This window comes from Leuciscus leuciscus (assembly GCF_965113295.1).
Source record: "Leuciscus leuciscus genome assembly, chromosome: 20".
Classification (NCBI taxonomy): Eukaryota; Metazoa; Chordata; class Actinopteri; order Cypriniformes; family Leuciscidae; genus Leuciscus; species Leuciscus leuciscus.
In genome coordinates, this window is record NC_138744.1 from 6,959,086 (window position 1) to 6,977,267 (window position 18,182).

Consider the following 18,182-nt stretch of genomic DNA (forward strand, 5'->3'; position numbering starts at 1 on the left):
GATTATTCATGAATGACTGTCAAGGGGAATGATGATTGAATATTAAAGAGGCAGTGTGAATACTGTCTGATACGAGATCAGGGGTGACAGATGAGATTATAGGAGAAGAACTGAATAGAGCAGGTAGGTGGAGGTACAGGTTAAATGAAAGGAGGGGGTGTTGAGTGGCGTTGAATAAAGCATGGTGGAAGCAAGTGGAAAATGACCAAAATGACGTTTGTGAGTCATTCTATGCAGTGAATGCATTTTTGCATTTATTAGCTCATATCTGCATATCGCTGCGTTCAAGATCTCAAAAAGCTACTGTGAAACGAGGTGCAGTTATTCAGGTACGACCCCGAAATATATTCAAGCAAAATCGAAACGTCCTTTCTAAATCAGGCCAACGAAGTTCGTTTGGAATTAGTTTTGGGACTCAAAACAGCTTGCCAAAGCGAACTTTCTGGAAAAGTTTGCGCCAGCTGGTAAACCTTCAAACTACCATTGGTCCGTGGTGATTACGTATAGGTAGGTGTGCGCTGAGGCTCCGCCTTCTTTAACGTGGAAATCTTCTCCGGATTATTTCTTCTGTTCAGTCCGCCGAGGTCAGACATCCGCAAGTAAAAACATGAACACACTGAGTAACTTTAGACCAATTTCCAAACTTACAATTCTTTCTTAAGTATTAAAAAAGGTGGGCGCCACATAATTACAGTTTCATTTCGATAAAAACAATCTGCACAAACGATTTCAATCTGATTTTCGTCCTCTCCACAGTACAGACTGCTCTTTTAAGAGTAGTGAATGACCTCCTTCTTGCCTCTGATTCTGATGCCCTCAGCCTCCTGGTCCTCTTGGATCTGAGTGCAGCTTTTGATACTGTTTGGTATTCAGTACACCTATCTCTATCACCTAACTGTTATCGGTATCACTGGTACTGTCTTTTAGTGGCTAACTTTATATCTCTTGGAAAAGCAACAATTTATTAGTATAAAATAACAGTGTTGTACCTCCAGGATTCGTTATTGGTCCACTTCTATTTCATATATGCTTCCTCTTGGTCAGATCATCCAGCATCATGGTCTTAATTTCCATAGTTAGCCAGCAGCCATATCACCCTGTAGCCCAAGACTGGTTGCCCGCTGAAGCTAAGCAGGGCTGAGCCTGGTTAGTACCTGGATGGGAGACCTCCTGAGAAAACCAGGTTGCTGCTGGAAGAGGTGTTAGTGAGGCCAGTAGGGGGTGTTCACCCTGTGGTCTGTGTGGGTCCTAACACCCCAGTGTAGGGATGGGGACACTATACTGTCAAAGAGTACCGTCCTTCGGATGAGACGTTAAACCGAGGTCCTGACTCTCTGTGGGCATTAAAAATCCCAGGATGTCCTTCAAAAAAAGAGTAGTGGTGTAACCCCGGCATCCAGGCCAAATTTGCCCCTTGGCCTCTGTCTATCATGGCCTCCTAATCATCCTCTTTTACTGATTGGCTTCATCATTGTCTCCTCTCCACCAGTAAGCTGGTGTGTGGTGGGCGTTCTGGCGCAATATGGCTGCCGTCGCATCATCCAGGTGGATGCTGCACATCGGTGGTGGTTGAGGAGATTCCCCCCTTCCATGTAAAGCGCTTTGAGTACCTAGAAAAGCGCTATATAAATGTAACGAATTATTATTATTATTATTATAGTTACGCTGATGATACACAAATCTATCTTACCTTTCAGCCCAATACTCTTTTTCCTTCCCCTTCCATCACTTCCTGTCTACAAGATCTCAAAGTATGGATGGCTCAAAACTTCTTAAAACTGAATATTGGACAAAACAGAAATACTGTTAGTGGGCCCTAAATCCTTTGTCTTTTCCCAAAATGACTTCTTCATTCCATATTGACGGTTATAGGTCATCCATCACCCACTATACGGAGTCTTGGGGTATGCGTAAACTTGATTCCAAATTATGCTTTGAAGCCCATATCAGCCACCTTATTAAATCCCGTTTATTTCACCTTCCCAACATTGTACGTATACGACCTTTGCTAAATCTCAAAGATTATTATGTTTAATCTGTTATCTGTTATCCATGCTTTTATAACCTCGCGTCTGGAATATTGTAACCCTTTGTTTTGTGGCTTACACACTAAAGCCCTTAAATTGTTTGCAACTAGTTAAAAACTCAGCTTGTGTCCTTACATTTAACAAAAAATCAGCTCACATCACTTCCATCCTTCAGCAACTGAACTGGCTCCCTATTGTGTATCACATTCAATTTAAAATTGGGGAATGTGTCAGGATGTTCACTAACAGTATACCGTTGGTCAAGTATTTCGAACTTCTTTGTACTCCCAAAGCGAAGAACGGAAAAAAAGTTGCTGCTAAGTACATCTGGGCTTGTAGGGTTACTCGCAATGACCAGATCCACATAGAATTTGTGCACTTTTTGTTTTCACATTTTCTGTTTTTATCGTTAGGGGAATTATGTGGAATGTTCAAATTCATTCCAAACCTCATTGAAGCTCTTGTCCCCTGAATTAAAGCAAATCCTCACAGGCAACATCCAGTGGCCATCCAGCCTTTCCAGATGACTGGAAGCCTTTAGGGAGGAACAACTTCCAATTAATGTCAATAGTGCAGATTCCGTGTGGGTCTGGTAATGACATAAAACATCTGTGCATAACAAATCTGGGCCCAAGAGCTTTAAAAAAGGATAATTTCAGTAATTACAGAGAGAAAGTGACATGAAGTTAGTGAAATACTTTACTAATTAGCATATGAATAGCAGATTTAACAATGATGAACTGATAGGGTGTGGATTATTTTATTGCTCCAATTAGAATATTGATTGGATTTCCAAAGCCATTACACAAAATGGGTGCCATTTCTGTCCTACATGTACATATGTGTAAATTAAAGTGTTGATATTGACAACTAGAAGAAAAACATTAAAAAATAATTTAAAAAATGTTCATTGAATTGAAGCTGAAATAAAATAAATATATATATTAGATGAAAATTTGAAAAATTTAAACTGAAATCATTTTTTTGTGTGTGGTTAAATTGGAATATAAAAAAGAAAAATGACAAAAGCCCATACAATTAGTAAAACTAAATAAAATTAAAATGAAAAAAGAAAATATACATAATAGCTAATAATTTTTTTTAAATAAATACTATAATAGTGGAAAATTATTACTTAATGTGACAATGTGACATCTACAAAAATCCAGCAACCATTTAACTGCTGATAAAAATGAAACATTCATATTTTTAGATATATCAGCATTCAATTCTCCTTCTATGAAGCACCTTTTTACAATCTTGAACAGAAATCTTATATTGCCAAATAAAACTGTAAAAGTGTTACCCTTTACCCGTTAATATTTCCGAAGACACAAATTTATCAAACGTCAATAAAAATATATTAATATAATGTTTAAACTAGTACAGAAATTTATTTTAAACCATATCATAGAACAATCCTCCACTTTGGCCTTACTAAACTATTACAACCAACCGTGCTGTTTTATAGTAGGAAACCTGTTGTCCCTACTTCTCATAAGTTCAGTTATTGCCATCTTAACATGATATATACAACATGTCTCCTGAGAATGTCAACTGTCTATGGGAAAAGATTTTCCTCGAGGCTGACACCAGTCATACCTTCGGTCATTTCATACAGATGTCAAGCCTGATGAGCAGCAGACAGCTGCTGATGCCGAGGAATGGCAGGGCTTCAGTGAACGCAATCCTCCAGCCTGCTCAATCCTCTGCAGTAATGGGGACGGGATATGAGCATGTGCGGTCTGGGATTAAATCGACTGTCCCCCCCTGCCCACTTCAGCGTGAGGTAATTGCTGTCTCCTTCTCTCCACGCTCCCCTGGAGTTTCACTGTGACTCTGGAAATTTGAGCACTCCAGCATGGTGAAATGGAGAGAGCAAATTATTTTACTTTATGAACCGCATGGAATATGCGTATGAGTTCATTTAAAGTGATTTTAAAGTGGCCAGTCATGATAAGGAGGTTACAGCATTGTCAAACACTGTCCTAATTAAAAGTGTTTTAAAACCTCATTTATTCCTGTGATGGCAAAGCTGAATTTTAAGCATCCAGTCTTCAGTGTCACATGACCCTTCAGAAATCATTAAAGTATCCTGATTTGGTTTGTCTGTCTGTCTGTCTGTCTGTCTGTCTGTCTGTCCAACCCGATGTCACGGCAATTAGTATTTCGTACGTATATTTACGAGGTGGCTAATTCGTACTAATTCTTACGACCTCACTCGTACGAATTCGTAAGATTTTTGCTAAATCGTACATATTTAAGAGTTGCCCAATTCGTATGAATTCGTACGAATGACCTACCCCTGACCCCGCCCCTAAACCTACCCATCACTGGGGTTTAGACAAATCGTATGAATTGGTCATGATATAGCGTTGGTCTTTCTGTCTACGCTGTACAATTTTTTTACTGCTATTTACTTAAAAAAACGATGGTAGCAATATTACACATAATATTTTTGAGTAGTTAAAGCTTGATTTTATTCATGGAATCTACCTGAATAAATCATGTAAAATGCCCTAATTTATTTAGTCTATGACATAATGAATTACAATTTTTTAGTGAAATGTGCTTTTTTATTTGAAGTATTTTTTATTCTCAAAATTGTGTGAAGTAAAGTGAATGGATATGACCTGTTTATATTTAACTTTGAGATATATTGTTTTATAAAAAGACTGTGTGCTGCTAGGACAGCACAGAATCAAACTTGTTACTGCACTATCATTAGTAGAGTTATCGCTACATGTATAAAACAATATGCTTCAGAATATTAAAAAAAAGCAGTTATTCACAACCTAACCATAAGCCCTACTCTTCTGCACAATGGTAACGATCAAAACTTTAACATAATAGAAACTCTTTCAAATGTCAAACATACCTGAACATTAAACATTAACAGATGTTTCCCTTTACTCAAAAACACATGAATTAACACTTAATTTCAAGATTTACTCTCCATTTCCAGCCATGTGCAAAGCATGCTGGGAACAAACAATGGTGTCTCTAAATAAAACCGCATAAATGAGCTAATTCTCTTAAAATAAATAGGTAGCCCCTTTTCCTTATTTTATGAGGTTTATCAGTTCCTCAATTCAAGCCTTAAAATTGTGTATGTTTCCTTAAAAAAAATTTGGAAAATGCATCTCTTGGTAATGTTCTCAATATTTTCAATAAAACACTGAACCACAATTTTCTTAATAAAATATACATAATATTTTTAATGATCACCTAAAATTTTTTTTATGAAAATTACAAGACTCATTAATCATTTTTTACAGTGTATCTATCTTCAAATAATAATAAATTAATGTAAAAATAAGGATTTGGAACAACAGAGCAAGTTACCTGCATAGTTTTGTGAAAAAGTATGTATGTTTATATTCATTCATTCTCCAAAAAAGAGGTGTAGTGTATGATCCAACATTCAAAAAAGTAATAAAGTGCATGCGTACTTCAAAACTGATGCACATACCAACAGAGTTGTGCTGTGATGTAACTAAATCAAGAGGCATAACAAGCCCATCCTTTCTTTGTGAAGGACAAATCTGAATATGCTAGTCATAAGGTTCAAGACATGGTAAAAGGAGAATCAATCAGACCCCTTTGTTATTATGACTCACGACTTTGTCAAGAAGCCAAGAATAAAGACAATTACAATTGAGAGGCCTTTGAGATCTCAAGGACCGGCCCTCTTCAACGCTGTTGTCTCATAAGTCAATTTCAGACAGTGCTTTCATATAACAGAGGCGTTCCTTTCCAAGTCGACAAACTCGCTGCAAACTCGCATGCACACACATGCCCACTCATAGTCCATTTCCAGCTGATTAGTGGTGGTAATCAAGGCTGAACTGCAATCAGCCCCCACTCCCAGCATGATAAACACAACCCTCCACCCGCCCATACACTCTCAGCCAAACCACAGGCTCTTTCTTCCGCAATCACCACTCTCCATCCTTCAACAGAGAGCTTCCCAAACCCTGGGCAAAAGCATAATGTCTTGCATGCATCTACAGCTCTGGGCTGTTCCGTCGTCAGCTCAGGCGTTTTTCAGCCGGCACCGGTTCTCTCCTCTTACTCTGATGAAAGAGAACCTATATCTCTGTGAATGTATGCTGCCTGCTACTGCTTTGATCAGCTATTTCTGAGAGGCGTAATGAGCTGCAGTCAACAAAAGAAGGATCAACGGAAAACGCAATACAGAGCGTTAACAAGTTTCAGAGAACTCACGAGTCACGCAGAGATGAGCGAGGTGAAGGATGAGTAGCGTCAAACGATCACATCAAACAACAACTACTGGAGAAGATGCTTTTGTTTTCTGATATACCCTTGAGTGCTGTCCTCAAGTTATTCCCCAAATGCACATAGTGTATAATGTACTGACATCTAAAGAGCTCAACGAAAGAGTTCTATCTGTCAGAAGGGCTGACTCAAGATGATTCATCCTTCTCAGAGGAAGAGCATGCTGGACTTCAAATTGGAGCTTCTACTAAACTGAATTGCTAAATAGAATTTGACGAAAACTAAAACTGAAATAAATATATTTGAAAGCGTAATAGAAAAAAAAACTAATGTTTCCTGTAGCTCAGTGGTAAGAGCATTGCGTTAACAACGCAAGGTTGTGGGTTCGATCCCAGGGGATTGCACATACCTATGTATAAATGTATAGGATAACACAATGTAAGTCGCTTTGGATAAAAGCATCTGCCAAATGCATAAATGTAAAATGTAAATGTTTTAAAACATTTAAAAATTACTAATAAAATTACCCCAAAACTAATAAAAATGACAAAAACACATAAAAAAAATTACTAGAACTTAAACTAAAATTGAAAAAGGAAATGTAAAAATTATAAATATTAATAAATACTACAATACAAACTAATAAAAAAATTACAAAGCAGGATTCTTCAGTTGAGGGTATTTATTGACCAATGTTGTTATTGTTAACTATATCTAAAACTATTTAAAATTGTTAGCATTAATGGAAATAAAGATTAAATAAAATATAAATATTAGATGGAAAAACTGTAAAGAAAATTAGAAATGTTGCCTTGGCAACTAAATGAAATAAAATAAGCTGAAGTACTGAAATTATTAAAATTGAAATAAATATTAAAGCTAAATAGAAAAAAAAAACGAAGAAAAATGAAAAAGCACAAAATGAATAAAACTTAAAAACAAACAAATAAATAAAAAAGGAAAATATATAATAAAAAAGCTTATTTAAAATAGTAATATATACTACAAAACAAAATAAAAGAACACTGCTTTTGACAACATGAATTCTATGAAAATGAAACCTATCAAGCTACATGTTTCTTCTGCACAGCGAGTTAGCGAGCAGTCAAATAACTATCATTTTACAAAAATAAAAGGAAATGGACAGTTAGTAATGACAACTAAAAAAATCTGCTCTCAGTTTATAATGGAAAAATCTTTCTGATCATCAAACTGTCACTTCTCTACCCTGCAGTCATGCACTCTCGTCACGTCTCTTTCTTTTCCATCATAAAAATATGTTTGTAAAACCTCAATTTATCTCTAAAATATTTGGTGTGATGGTAAAGACAACAATTCTTTGTTATAAAAAATTACAAATTGTACACAAAAATAAAAATATGATAATGCATCTTTTTCTTTTCAAATTTCTCATAAAAAGTTCCAGGCAAGTTCCCTAATTTGCACTTTTTAAACATTATTATTGAGGGGAAGTTTTAAAAAGTTTGCCCAAAATGAAATTCTGTAAAATGTACCTTTCAACATTCCTTTATTTATTAGTCTTGTGAATGTCTTTTAAAATAAGTAAAGAAACAGAATAAAACAAGTTTAACACTATTACAATCTATGCTTCAAAATTATTTATACATACATTTAAATTCATCCAAGAGGATCAAAAGTTTCCTTATTTGAAGAATCACCCATAAGTAAGAGAATAGTACTTGTTCAGCACTAGCATCAGTAACACCTGCATACAGTATACCTGAGAATGTATTCCCTCCGAATGAGAGAAATGCTGCATCTGGAAGAATAAGACTATAGCGTCACCGCACAGCTGAAGAGAGGCTGTGTAGGGAAAATGCAGCTGCTGTAAATTGCTACCTGTGCTCTCCTTCTCCCTCCTCCTCATCTTTACGCTCTTATGAGGCTTGCGGAGAGCGAGCTGACAGCCTCTAATTCCTGCCCTCACAGGAAGAGCGCTTCTGTTATTAATATCTTCAGCCCACACTCAGTAGGGGAGCCACCGTCAGGAGAGGTTCTGCAGTCATGCTAAAAGGAAGACATAGAGTCTACCAAGCTGATGCTGGAGTATAGTGTGGTGTGGAACAGAACGGCACAGCATGGAATGTACAGAGTAGTACGGTTTGGTTTGGGATGCAGAAGTACGCTGTGCAATGGTACACCATGGTATGGAATAGAAAAGTATGGTATAGCATGGTACGTTAGGGCAGGGTTTTTCAAACTGGGGTCCGGAACCATACAATAAAATTTTTTTTTTTAAAAAGATAACAATGATTTCATAGAAGTTTACATTTACATTTATTCATTTAGCTGACGCTTTTATACAAAGCGACTTACAATTGCTATATATGTCAGAGGTCGCACGCCTCTGGAGCAACTAGGGGTTAAGTGTCTTGCTCAGGGACACATTGGTGTCTCACAGTGGATTCGAACCCGGGTCTCTCACACCAAAGGCATGTGTCTTATCCATTGCGCTACCACCACCCCCTGGTTAAAGGTGCTCTAAGCGATGTTGGGTGACGTCACTTCTTGTTGACGTTCGAAGTATTATCAAACAAAACGGAGGCTAGCTCGACCCTCCCTCCTCATCCCGTCCCCTCCCCCTCCCTTCCGTGCTTCCTGAAACATTCATGAACCATTTAGAAAAAACAAACTGGATTTACCCGCGTGTCCAGCAAAAACAGAGCCACCTGAATGTCGGATTGGAAGCCCTTCTGCCGGCGGAGTTCTCGTCACCTTTTGAGCGCTTTTCCGATGTAAGTTCGAGACTTCACGCGTTCCTTCTCCTTTTCCCTCTTCTTTGTTATTTGTTCATCAGAACGTCGTCTCTTTGGTCGTGTGTCGGTCGGCCATATCAAAATTCTCAAGAATATACAATTTTAATGTTAGTCGTTGTCTAGGACATCTCTCCTCTAGCTAACTTCCCTGTTCATGCTTCTCTCTCCTCCACTCCCCACACCCCCAAATCATTCTTGCTGGTTATTGGCTGGAACACTGTTTGTTATGTTTCGTGGTCCAGGCTGGGCCAGTTTGTTTTTCTTGCCGTTTGTGGAGCCTGGGCTGTCTACAGAGACCGCATTTTTTTTTACAGTGTGTTCAGGGGACAGGCAGCTAGCGGATAGTGAGGAGATGTTTGCTGGATGTGACAAAAAATGTTTTGGCCTAAACAACGCGTGACATTGCTTAGAGCAGTGGTTCTCAACTCCAGTCGTCGGGACCCGCTGCTCTTCACATTTTGTATGTCTCTCTTATCTGACACACTCAAATCAGTTCATGGAGTCTCTCCTGACGAGCTGATGATCTGGTTCAGGTGTGTTAAATAAGGGAGACATACTGTACATGTGCAGAGCAGCGGGTCCCGAGGACTGGAGTTGAGAACCACTGGCTTAGAGCACCTTTAATGTTAGAATTTACAGAATAGCGTCTAGTTTCTCTGATGGTCGGTACAAAAAAAAAACCCCAAAAAACCCCAGTGTCTACTGAATAGAAGCAAAAAAAAATTTCTGATAAGATTTGATATGGTTAACTTAAATGTTTATTTTTATTGTTTAGTGTAATTCCATCTTTATAAAAGAAAATACAAAAACATTCAAAAGTTTGGGGTTTCTTTTGCTCACCAAGGTTCTATATATTTGATAATTTTTTTTAAACTAAAAACGGTAATATTGTGAAATATTATTATAATAAAAAAATAACTGTTTTCTATTTTAATATATTTTAAAATGTAATTTATTCTTGTGACAGCAAAGCTGATTTTTCAGCAGACATTACTTCAGTCTTCAATGATCCTTCAAAAATCATTCTAATATGATGATTTGGTGCTCAAGAAACATTTCTTATTATCAATGTTAAAAATAGTTGATTAATATTTTTTTTCAGAATTCTTTGATGAATAGAAAGTTCAAAAGAAGAAGAATTTATTTGAAATAGAAATAGCTATATCTGAAAGTAATCATTTCTTTAAAAAATAATAAATAATAATAATCTAACTGATCCCAAACTTTAGCAGGAAAGAATTTGCTGCTCTTGTGGAGATAATAAAGACAGTGAAGAAGAGAATAAGCTCTGTGGAGAAAAAGATGTGTACAAACAACATAAGAAATGAGAAAATAAGCTGAATAAAATGACAAGAGAGAAAATGACAGAGATGAATTCAGGAGGAAAAAATGGAGAAGCATCTGTGCACAATAACCTGAAAGACAGTAAATTATATGTATGCATGCATCACAAATGACATTCCAAGCAGAAGCTCATATTAAAATGTAGCTAAATACACCACAGGGTGGAGTTACCAAGATTATTGGGTTTCTAACACAGCAGGCGCATTTATTGATATGTATAACAGCGTACAGAAAGACCCATAAATATGCATTTTTGTGCTTTCAGACATTTGTTCACGTTAGGGAATGCTGTTCAGAGGCCCCTAAATTTAATTTTGAATTCATATAATGCTCATATAATGTTCATACCATGCTCATATAATGCTTGAATCGAATCACACGTGGAACAGTGATATACAAAAAGGAAATTGGTACCAGAAGCTGCCCTTGCAATCTAATGCAATTTTAAGAATATTGAAATAAAAGGAAATGACAAAGCCATTAAACTGCTAAATGATCATTGCTAAAACAATCAAGAACCAACGCTACAGTTTTGATGGCATTTTTTTCAAATGCATTTTATTTATTCGGTGACGCACTTTCTGATACATCTATTCTACTATTTCTGATAAATCATTGGAGGAGTTCAGCGCTTGGCTATCCTTTTAATGGAGTTTTTTTATTAATATGGAAATGAAATTAATAGCCTACTCTTAATAAGAAACTAAAACTGCCAGTAGGTGGTGATAATTGTCTAAATGAGTAAGTCATTGAGTCATTCATTGATTTGATTGGTTTAAATGGCAGTAATGAAATGGCTCTCTTTATGAATGGGGCATAGAATGGTTGGTTCACCCAAATCGTTGAAAACGCAGATTCAGTCAGTAATGAAACACCGCTGTGTGTTGCTCTGAGATGAACAACATTTCTCCTGTGGCTTTAGCTAATATTTCCGTTTGCAAAACTGAGCAAAAACAGACAATATTATGTCTAAAATATAACACAATATTTACTTCTTATCAATTAAACTGTTGTATTTAGGCTAAGTAATATCACATTTGTACTCATGCTATTCAGGACAAAAACAGTACAAGTGTGCTACTCATTACTCATGTGTGATATTGCTTAACTACAGTATCATATAATATAAATCTGAGACAAATTTTTTTGCCCCAATATCTTGAATTTTAGGGAAAATGCATTCTAACGGCATTTAATGCTCCATAATGCAGCGAGTTCTTGCCCTGCATCATGTTCGTCACCAATCAACTGGATGAAATGTAAGATGAACTACGTAGGTCTGGGGCAGGATGGATGTGTTAAATGCGTTTATCGTTTTAACGTTATTTTTTCCATGACAAATTAATTAAATTAACGCATTAAATGATATATATACACACAAAGAAACTTAATAACTAAACAGCTTTATCAAGGATAGGTTGTCCATAAATATGTTTCTGAGCATGAAGGTAAATGCAAATTTTAGTGAATAAAACTCATTGTGAGGTGCCTGGGGAATGAGAGAAACTCTTACAGGTGATGGCTGTGAACAAGTCAAGGATGAAACACTCACTGTCTCATGCGCTCTATTCTGCCCTCAGCCATGGAGGTATTGATGCTGCTCACTCCCAGAGAACCCAGCGGAGGCTTCTCTTCCTCTGCTTCAGCTCCTGAAACACACACAATCTACATTATCAGACAAAAGTTTGGACTGACTTCACTTGTCTGAATTTGTATGTTTCTGGACTTACCATGAAATTACCATGAAATCAAAACGGGCAAATCTTTTTCTTTTTTTTTCTTTTTTTTTTTTACACAATATTGCAATGCTTATTATAAATAATTTATCTGTGTACATCATTATTTTATTTTTTTTAAATAATCATATACCCTTGTAATCTTCCACTAATCTTCATAACCTCCCCTCCCTATTGAAACGACACCTCATGAGTATGTTTAGTGCAAACAGTTTTACAGTTTACTTCACTGTTATTCTACTAATAGTAATGTGGCTAATAAAACAGAAGTTTCGCACATTCAGAGAAAATAGCTTACTTCCATTGCAAAATAAGGTGGACAAACAGTATATACAGTTCAAAATAATTTCAAAGATATTTCAACTACAAAGAAATGCAGCTCTTTTGAACTTTCTTTTCATAAAAGTATCCTGAAAAATGGTATGTGGTCTCCACAAAAATGTTAAGCAGCACAATTGTTTTCAACATTGATAATAATAAGAAATGTCTCTTGTATTAGAAACAAGAAATGTTTCTTGTTTCGCTATTATGCAAATCAGCATATTAGAATGATTTCTGAAGGATCATGTGACACTGAAGACTGGAGTAATGATGCTGAAAATTCAGCCATCACAGGAATAAATTACCTTTTAAAATGTATTAAAAAAGAAAACGTACTCGGTTACTAACGTAACCTCGGTTCTCTCTAGAGAGGAAACGAGTACTGCGTAATATCTTACGCTAGGGGAAATCTCTTTTCCGCGAGATACTGAAGCCAAAAAATTATCCTTAATTTTGAAATAATGTAAAACGCGTTGCGGCAGCATGCAGACATAGGCGAGACAGCTCGCGCGCCTATTGGCTGCCCTGCGGCAACTGCAGCAGCCTATCGATAAGGCCCTATCGTGACGTCATCACCAATGGGGGCGCTTCGCGCCCCATACGTCACGTCCCGCCGAAACGGGCGTGGCCTGGGGCTATAAATATAGCATCGAAAGGCTAGCTTACCGGTTTTTCATCGCCGGAGCGAACCGGAGCGTGCGCAGGCACGGCAAGATACGCAGTACTCGTTTCCTCTCTAGAGAGAACCGAGGTTACGTTAGTAACCGAGTACGTTCTCTTACGAGAGGTACTCTCGTACTGCGTAATATCTTACGCTAGGGGAAACAGTGTAAAACGCCGTGCATGCTATGATCCAGCACCAAAGTCCCAAGGGCAGGTGCCCGGGCTCATGTAGTACATGATCATAAGTGACTCACAGAGAGCCCAGGAAGAGTGGCTAGAATAGCGTCATTCCTGTAATGCAGCATCCTATAAGAACAGTTATAGTGATGGTATTTACTCAGTCAGGGCGACCCCGGCCTGGACTGATGAATATAGTGGGTCTTACACATTGCCCATAGAGCTGCGCGATCTAAACGAGCGTTGCTCGCGCTATTTTGGTATTCTGGGCCGGACGTACTCGGGGCAGACAGTACCGATTTTTAGACTGAAAGCAGCTTAGCTTGCAGAGCGGGAACCTCTAGGTTATAAAACCTTATAAATGTAGACGGGGAGGCCCAGCCTGCCGCCATACAGATATCTTGCAAGGCAATCCCACTAGACCAAGCCCACGACGAGGCCACGCCTCTCGTGGAGTGTGCTCTGACACCTAATGGGCACTGCAAGCCCTTAGAGGTGTAAGCCAGCGCTATAGCATCGACTATCCATCTGGATAGGCTCTGTTTCGAAACGGCGAGTCCCTTAGAACGTCCGTAGAGTGAAACAAAGAGCTGCTCCGTCTGTCTGAAAACAGACGTGCGGGACACATAAGCCCTTAGCGCCCTGACTGGGCAAAGGAAGCTGGCGTCCTTCTCCTCGTTAGAGACCGGCAGGGCAGACAGGGAAATTACCTGGGCCCTGAACGGTGTATTGAGGGATTTAGGGACGTACCCGTGCCTTGGTTTGAGTATGACTTTCGAGTCATTTGGCCCAAACTCCATACACGTCGCGCTCACTGAGAGCGCTTGTAAGTCCCCTATGCGCTTCACTGAAGCGAGAGCCAGAAGAAACACCGTTTTGAAAGACAAGTGTTTGATATCTACTGACTGGATAGGCTCAAATGGGGCACCCTTCATGGCCTCCAAGACCGTAGAAAGGTCCCATATGGGGACTGAGGGAGGTCTGGGAGGATTTAACCTCTTAGCTCCTCTAAGGAACCGAATGACCAGATCGTTCCTTCCTAGTGACTGACCAAGCGTTGGTTTGGAAAACGCTGCTATAGCCGCCACATAGACTTTGAGCGTGGATGGGGCTCTGCCTTCATCCAGTAGCTCTTGTAGGAAGGAGAGAACCTCCGTCACTCCACAGTCCAGGGGTGAAAAGCCGCGTGCTGTGCACCAGCTGGAGAACACTGACCATTTTGAGGAATAGAGCCGTCTCGTAGAGGGAGCTCTAGCCTGCATGATCGTGTTTAACACTCCCTCTGGGATATCAGAGGGTACCCGTTGATGGCCCACGCATGTAGGGACCAAAGCTCCGGGCGAGGATGCCAGATCGAGCCCCTGGCTTGAGAGAGGAGGTCCCTCCTCACTGGTATTGGCCATGGGGCAGTGCTCGTCAGCTGCATAAGAACTGGGAACAAGCCTGGTTCTTCCAGAACGGAGCAACCAGTAACACTGAGCATCTGCTTTCCCTGATCCGCTCTAATACCTGAGGTAGGAGCGTGATGGGGGGAAAGGCATAGAGCGGGCAGCGGGGCCAGACGTGGGCCAGCGCATCCCTGCTCTTTGAGAAAAATTCCGGGCAGTGAGCGTTTTCTTGAGACGCAAACAGGTCTATCTTTGCTCTGCCGAATGTCTGCCACAGCAGTTGGACTGTCTGCGGATGCAGTGACCATTCTCCTGCTGGAACATTGTTCCTGGACAGTCTGTCTGGTCCCACATTCAGGTGGCCAGGCACATGCGCTGCTCTGAGCGAGGGCAAATTGTGCTGAGCCCATACCAGGAGGCGTTTCGCTAACCTGTATAGGTTTCGGGATGTGATGCCTCCCTGGCGATTTATGTAGGCTACCACTGACATGTTGTCCGAGCGGACCAAGACGTGGTGTCCTGCTATTTGGGGACGAAAGCGCCTCAGCGCGTTGTCGACTGCCATCATTTCCAGGCAGTTTATGTGCAGAAGCTTTTCCCGTTCTGACCACTGGCCGAAAAACGGTCTGCCCTCGAGCAGTGCTCCCCATCCCGAGGTGGAGGCGTCCGTGGACACCACCTTCACACTCGAGGAAGTCCCCAGGCTTACACCTGACTGGTACCAGTCGGTCGCTCTCCAGGGTATCAGTGCTGAGACGCATTCCTGATCGACCTTGAGACGAAAGAGACCTGAAGTCCATGCTCGACGCGGTACTTGCGCTTGTAGCCAGAACTGCAGTGGGCGCATGCGAAGCAGACCCAGCTGGAGAACTGTGGATGCTGCTGCCATGAGACCGAGCATCCTTTGAAACTTCTTTAGCGGGACTATAGTGCCGCGGCGGAAGGTTTCTGTCATGCGCTGAATAGTCAATCTGCGCTGTAGCGATATTTGAGCTGTCATTGACAGCGAGTCCAGTTCTGTGCCCAGAAAAGATATTCTCTGACTGGGAGACAGTGAACTTTTCGCCCAGTTGACTTTGAGACCCAGATTCTCGAGATGTTCGAGTAAAATGGTTCTGTGTTCTATGAGCTCCGTATGTGACTGAGCTAGAACCAGCCAATCGTCCAAGTAGTTCAAAACTCGCATTCCCCGAAGTTTCAGGGGAGCGAGGGCTGCGTCCATGCACTTCGTGAATGTACGGGGTGCTAGGGACAGGCCAAACGGTAGGACTGTGTATTGATAAGCCTGGCCCTCGAAGGCGAATCTCAAAAATCGCCTGTGACGTGACGCTATTTGTATTTGGAAATACGCGTCTTTCAGATCTATTGACACAAACCAGTCCCCGTGGCGAATTTGCGCGAGGATTTTCTTGGTTGTGAGCATTCTGAACCTGCGTTTTGAAAGCGCTACGTTCAGTTGTCTTAGATCTAGAATGGGTCTGAGACCCCCGTCTTTTTTCGGAACCAGAAAATATCTGCTGTATAGTAGGGATGGCCCGATACCGATACTGGCATCGGGCCGATACTGTCCTCAAATACTCGTACTCGTACTCATAAAAATTCGCCGATACCACGCACCGATACCACGTCCATTTTGCGAAACGAAACTGGCCGCCGCGAGTGCTTTGTCGAGGTGAACTGAGGCATAGACGCGCGAGCTGGTCGAGCACATGCCTTAGTTTAAACAGACGAGACATCAGTGGAAAGTTTGTTCAGTCGGATGTCAATGGCAACGAAATTAAACGAGGCATGTAGCCAGTGCCGTCGCTGGTGGTGTGCGAGGCCCTGTGCGAACTTGAAATGCGAGGCCCTGCTCTTTGATGTGTATGCTCAATTGCGCAGTAATTACAGTCACACGGACGTAGCTGTTCTAATTCTTTTGCACGCATAATCTTGCTGTAATACGTTTTCATCAAGTAGAATAATACATAATCATGGACATAGTCTCAGCTATGACTTTTTGCTATTTATTTCAGAGGGGAAAAAATCAACTGTCCAACAATGAATCCGCCTAATAAAGCAATGTATATCTAAATGGTCCAGTGGTATAACTTTTGCCTAGCGTGTCAGAGGTTGTAGGTTCGATTCCGATCTCGTATGGTTTTATTTTTCACGTATAACGTTAGTTTTTTTTTCTCATCAAAACCGAATATGTTAATCAGTGGTTGTATATCAAGCAGGGACACATTTGTGTGCATTATGTTAGAGTATCCACAACGGATTGAAGCGCGCGTCCAAATGAAGACAGTGCTGCGTGTGCGCAAGCCGCACGAGAAAACACTGCGAGCACTTTGGTCACTTGATTTAAATAACACATTTCAGCGTTAGATCTTCTCTTATTTAAAAAAAAAAAAAAAAAAAAAACGAACGAAATGAATGCTCTGCCAGTTAATTGGATATGTTTTATTTATTTGTAGAATTGTTACATTCGTGCCGCGAGATGTTTAAAAAAGTAAAAAATTAAATAAAATAAAAACAGCAGGATTGCGAGGCCCCCAATTGGCGCGAGGCCCTGTGCGGTCGCACAGTTCGCACAGTCTATGCGACGGCTCTGCATGTAGCTTTAGCTTATTATTAACGTTAACTGACGAGAGAGAGAGACAGAGAGAGAGCGAGAGAGCGAGCGCACTTCTGTTGAATGCTCTTGATTGCTGATCGTTCACTCAGCACATGTTATTTGGATGAAAACTAAATCGTATATGTAGCCTAAGTAAAGTAAAACATGAACTGTTACCTGACTGAAGTATAACGAGTGGTTCCCTACGTTATTACAGGACGTGTGCAGGTTAAGAAGTTTCATGAACGCAAACATCCGAAGCGCGCGCCCCACAAACCAGCGTCTCAGCGCGAATACTGAATTAAATTGTCTTTCACGTCTTGCGCTTGTACGGACGAATTCACACACAATGTAATAACGCCCGTCTTGGTGAGTATCCTATAGTAAACAAAGTCGGTTATATCTCAAATGAACGTAGCATGTTCAAGTGCGGTCTGTGCGTTCGGTCTTAAAGGGGCAGCAGTTTGATAAACCTGCTTCTGTGTTTTAATGCTAATCAAACAAAGGAGAAATAAATACTCACTGCTCTTGACTAAATAGGCTACCCTTTTCAACTTTAGAAAATATCCATCTATATATAATTCATACAGTAATGAATATGCTTTTTTCACATTTGATTACTTTATTCAAATTTCTGTACTGTTAGATACCCGAAAAACTCTAAAAACACTGTTTATTTCATTTGTAGCCTTTCTTTGTTCTATATTGTATATATTTGTCCTATTTGTAATTCGATTGTTTGTTTTTATTTTGTTACTGACTGCTTACTTGTTTTAAATTCACATTAATTAGGCTGCTAGTTTTTGTTGTAGTATCAAAATTGGATTAAATAATTGATATTTCACTGGTTTTGACAAACATTTGAACCGCTGACCCAGTCCTCAGCACTGAGCCCTGCTGAAGCAGCTCTAAAT

The 18,182-nt window shown here is 39.9% G+C and overlaps 1 protein-coding gene across 1 annotated transcript in view; it reads right to left on the bottom strand.

Annotated features, from left to right (window-relative positions):
- nek11 (NIMA-related kinase 11) overlaps window positions 1-18,182 on the bottom strand; it is a 76,206-nt gene that overhangs the window by 7,614 nt on the left and 50,410 nt on the right. Inside the window, exon 15 of the mRNA XM_082149337.1 lies at window positions 11,940-12,036. Coding sequence (XP_082005463.1) covers window positions 11,940-12,036 — 97 coding nt within the window. The remainder of the gene's footprint in view (window positions 1-11,939; window positions 12,037-18,182) is intronic.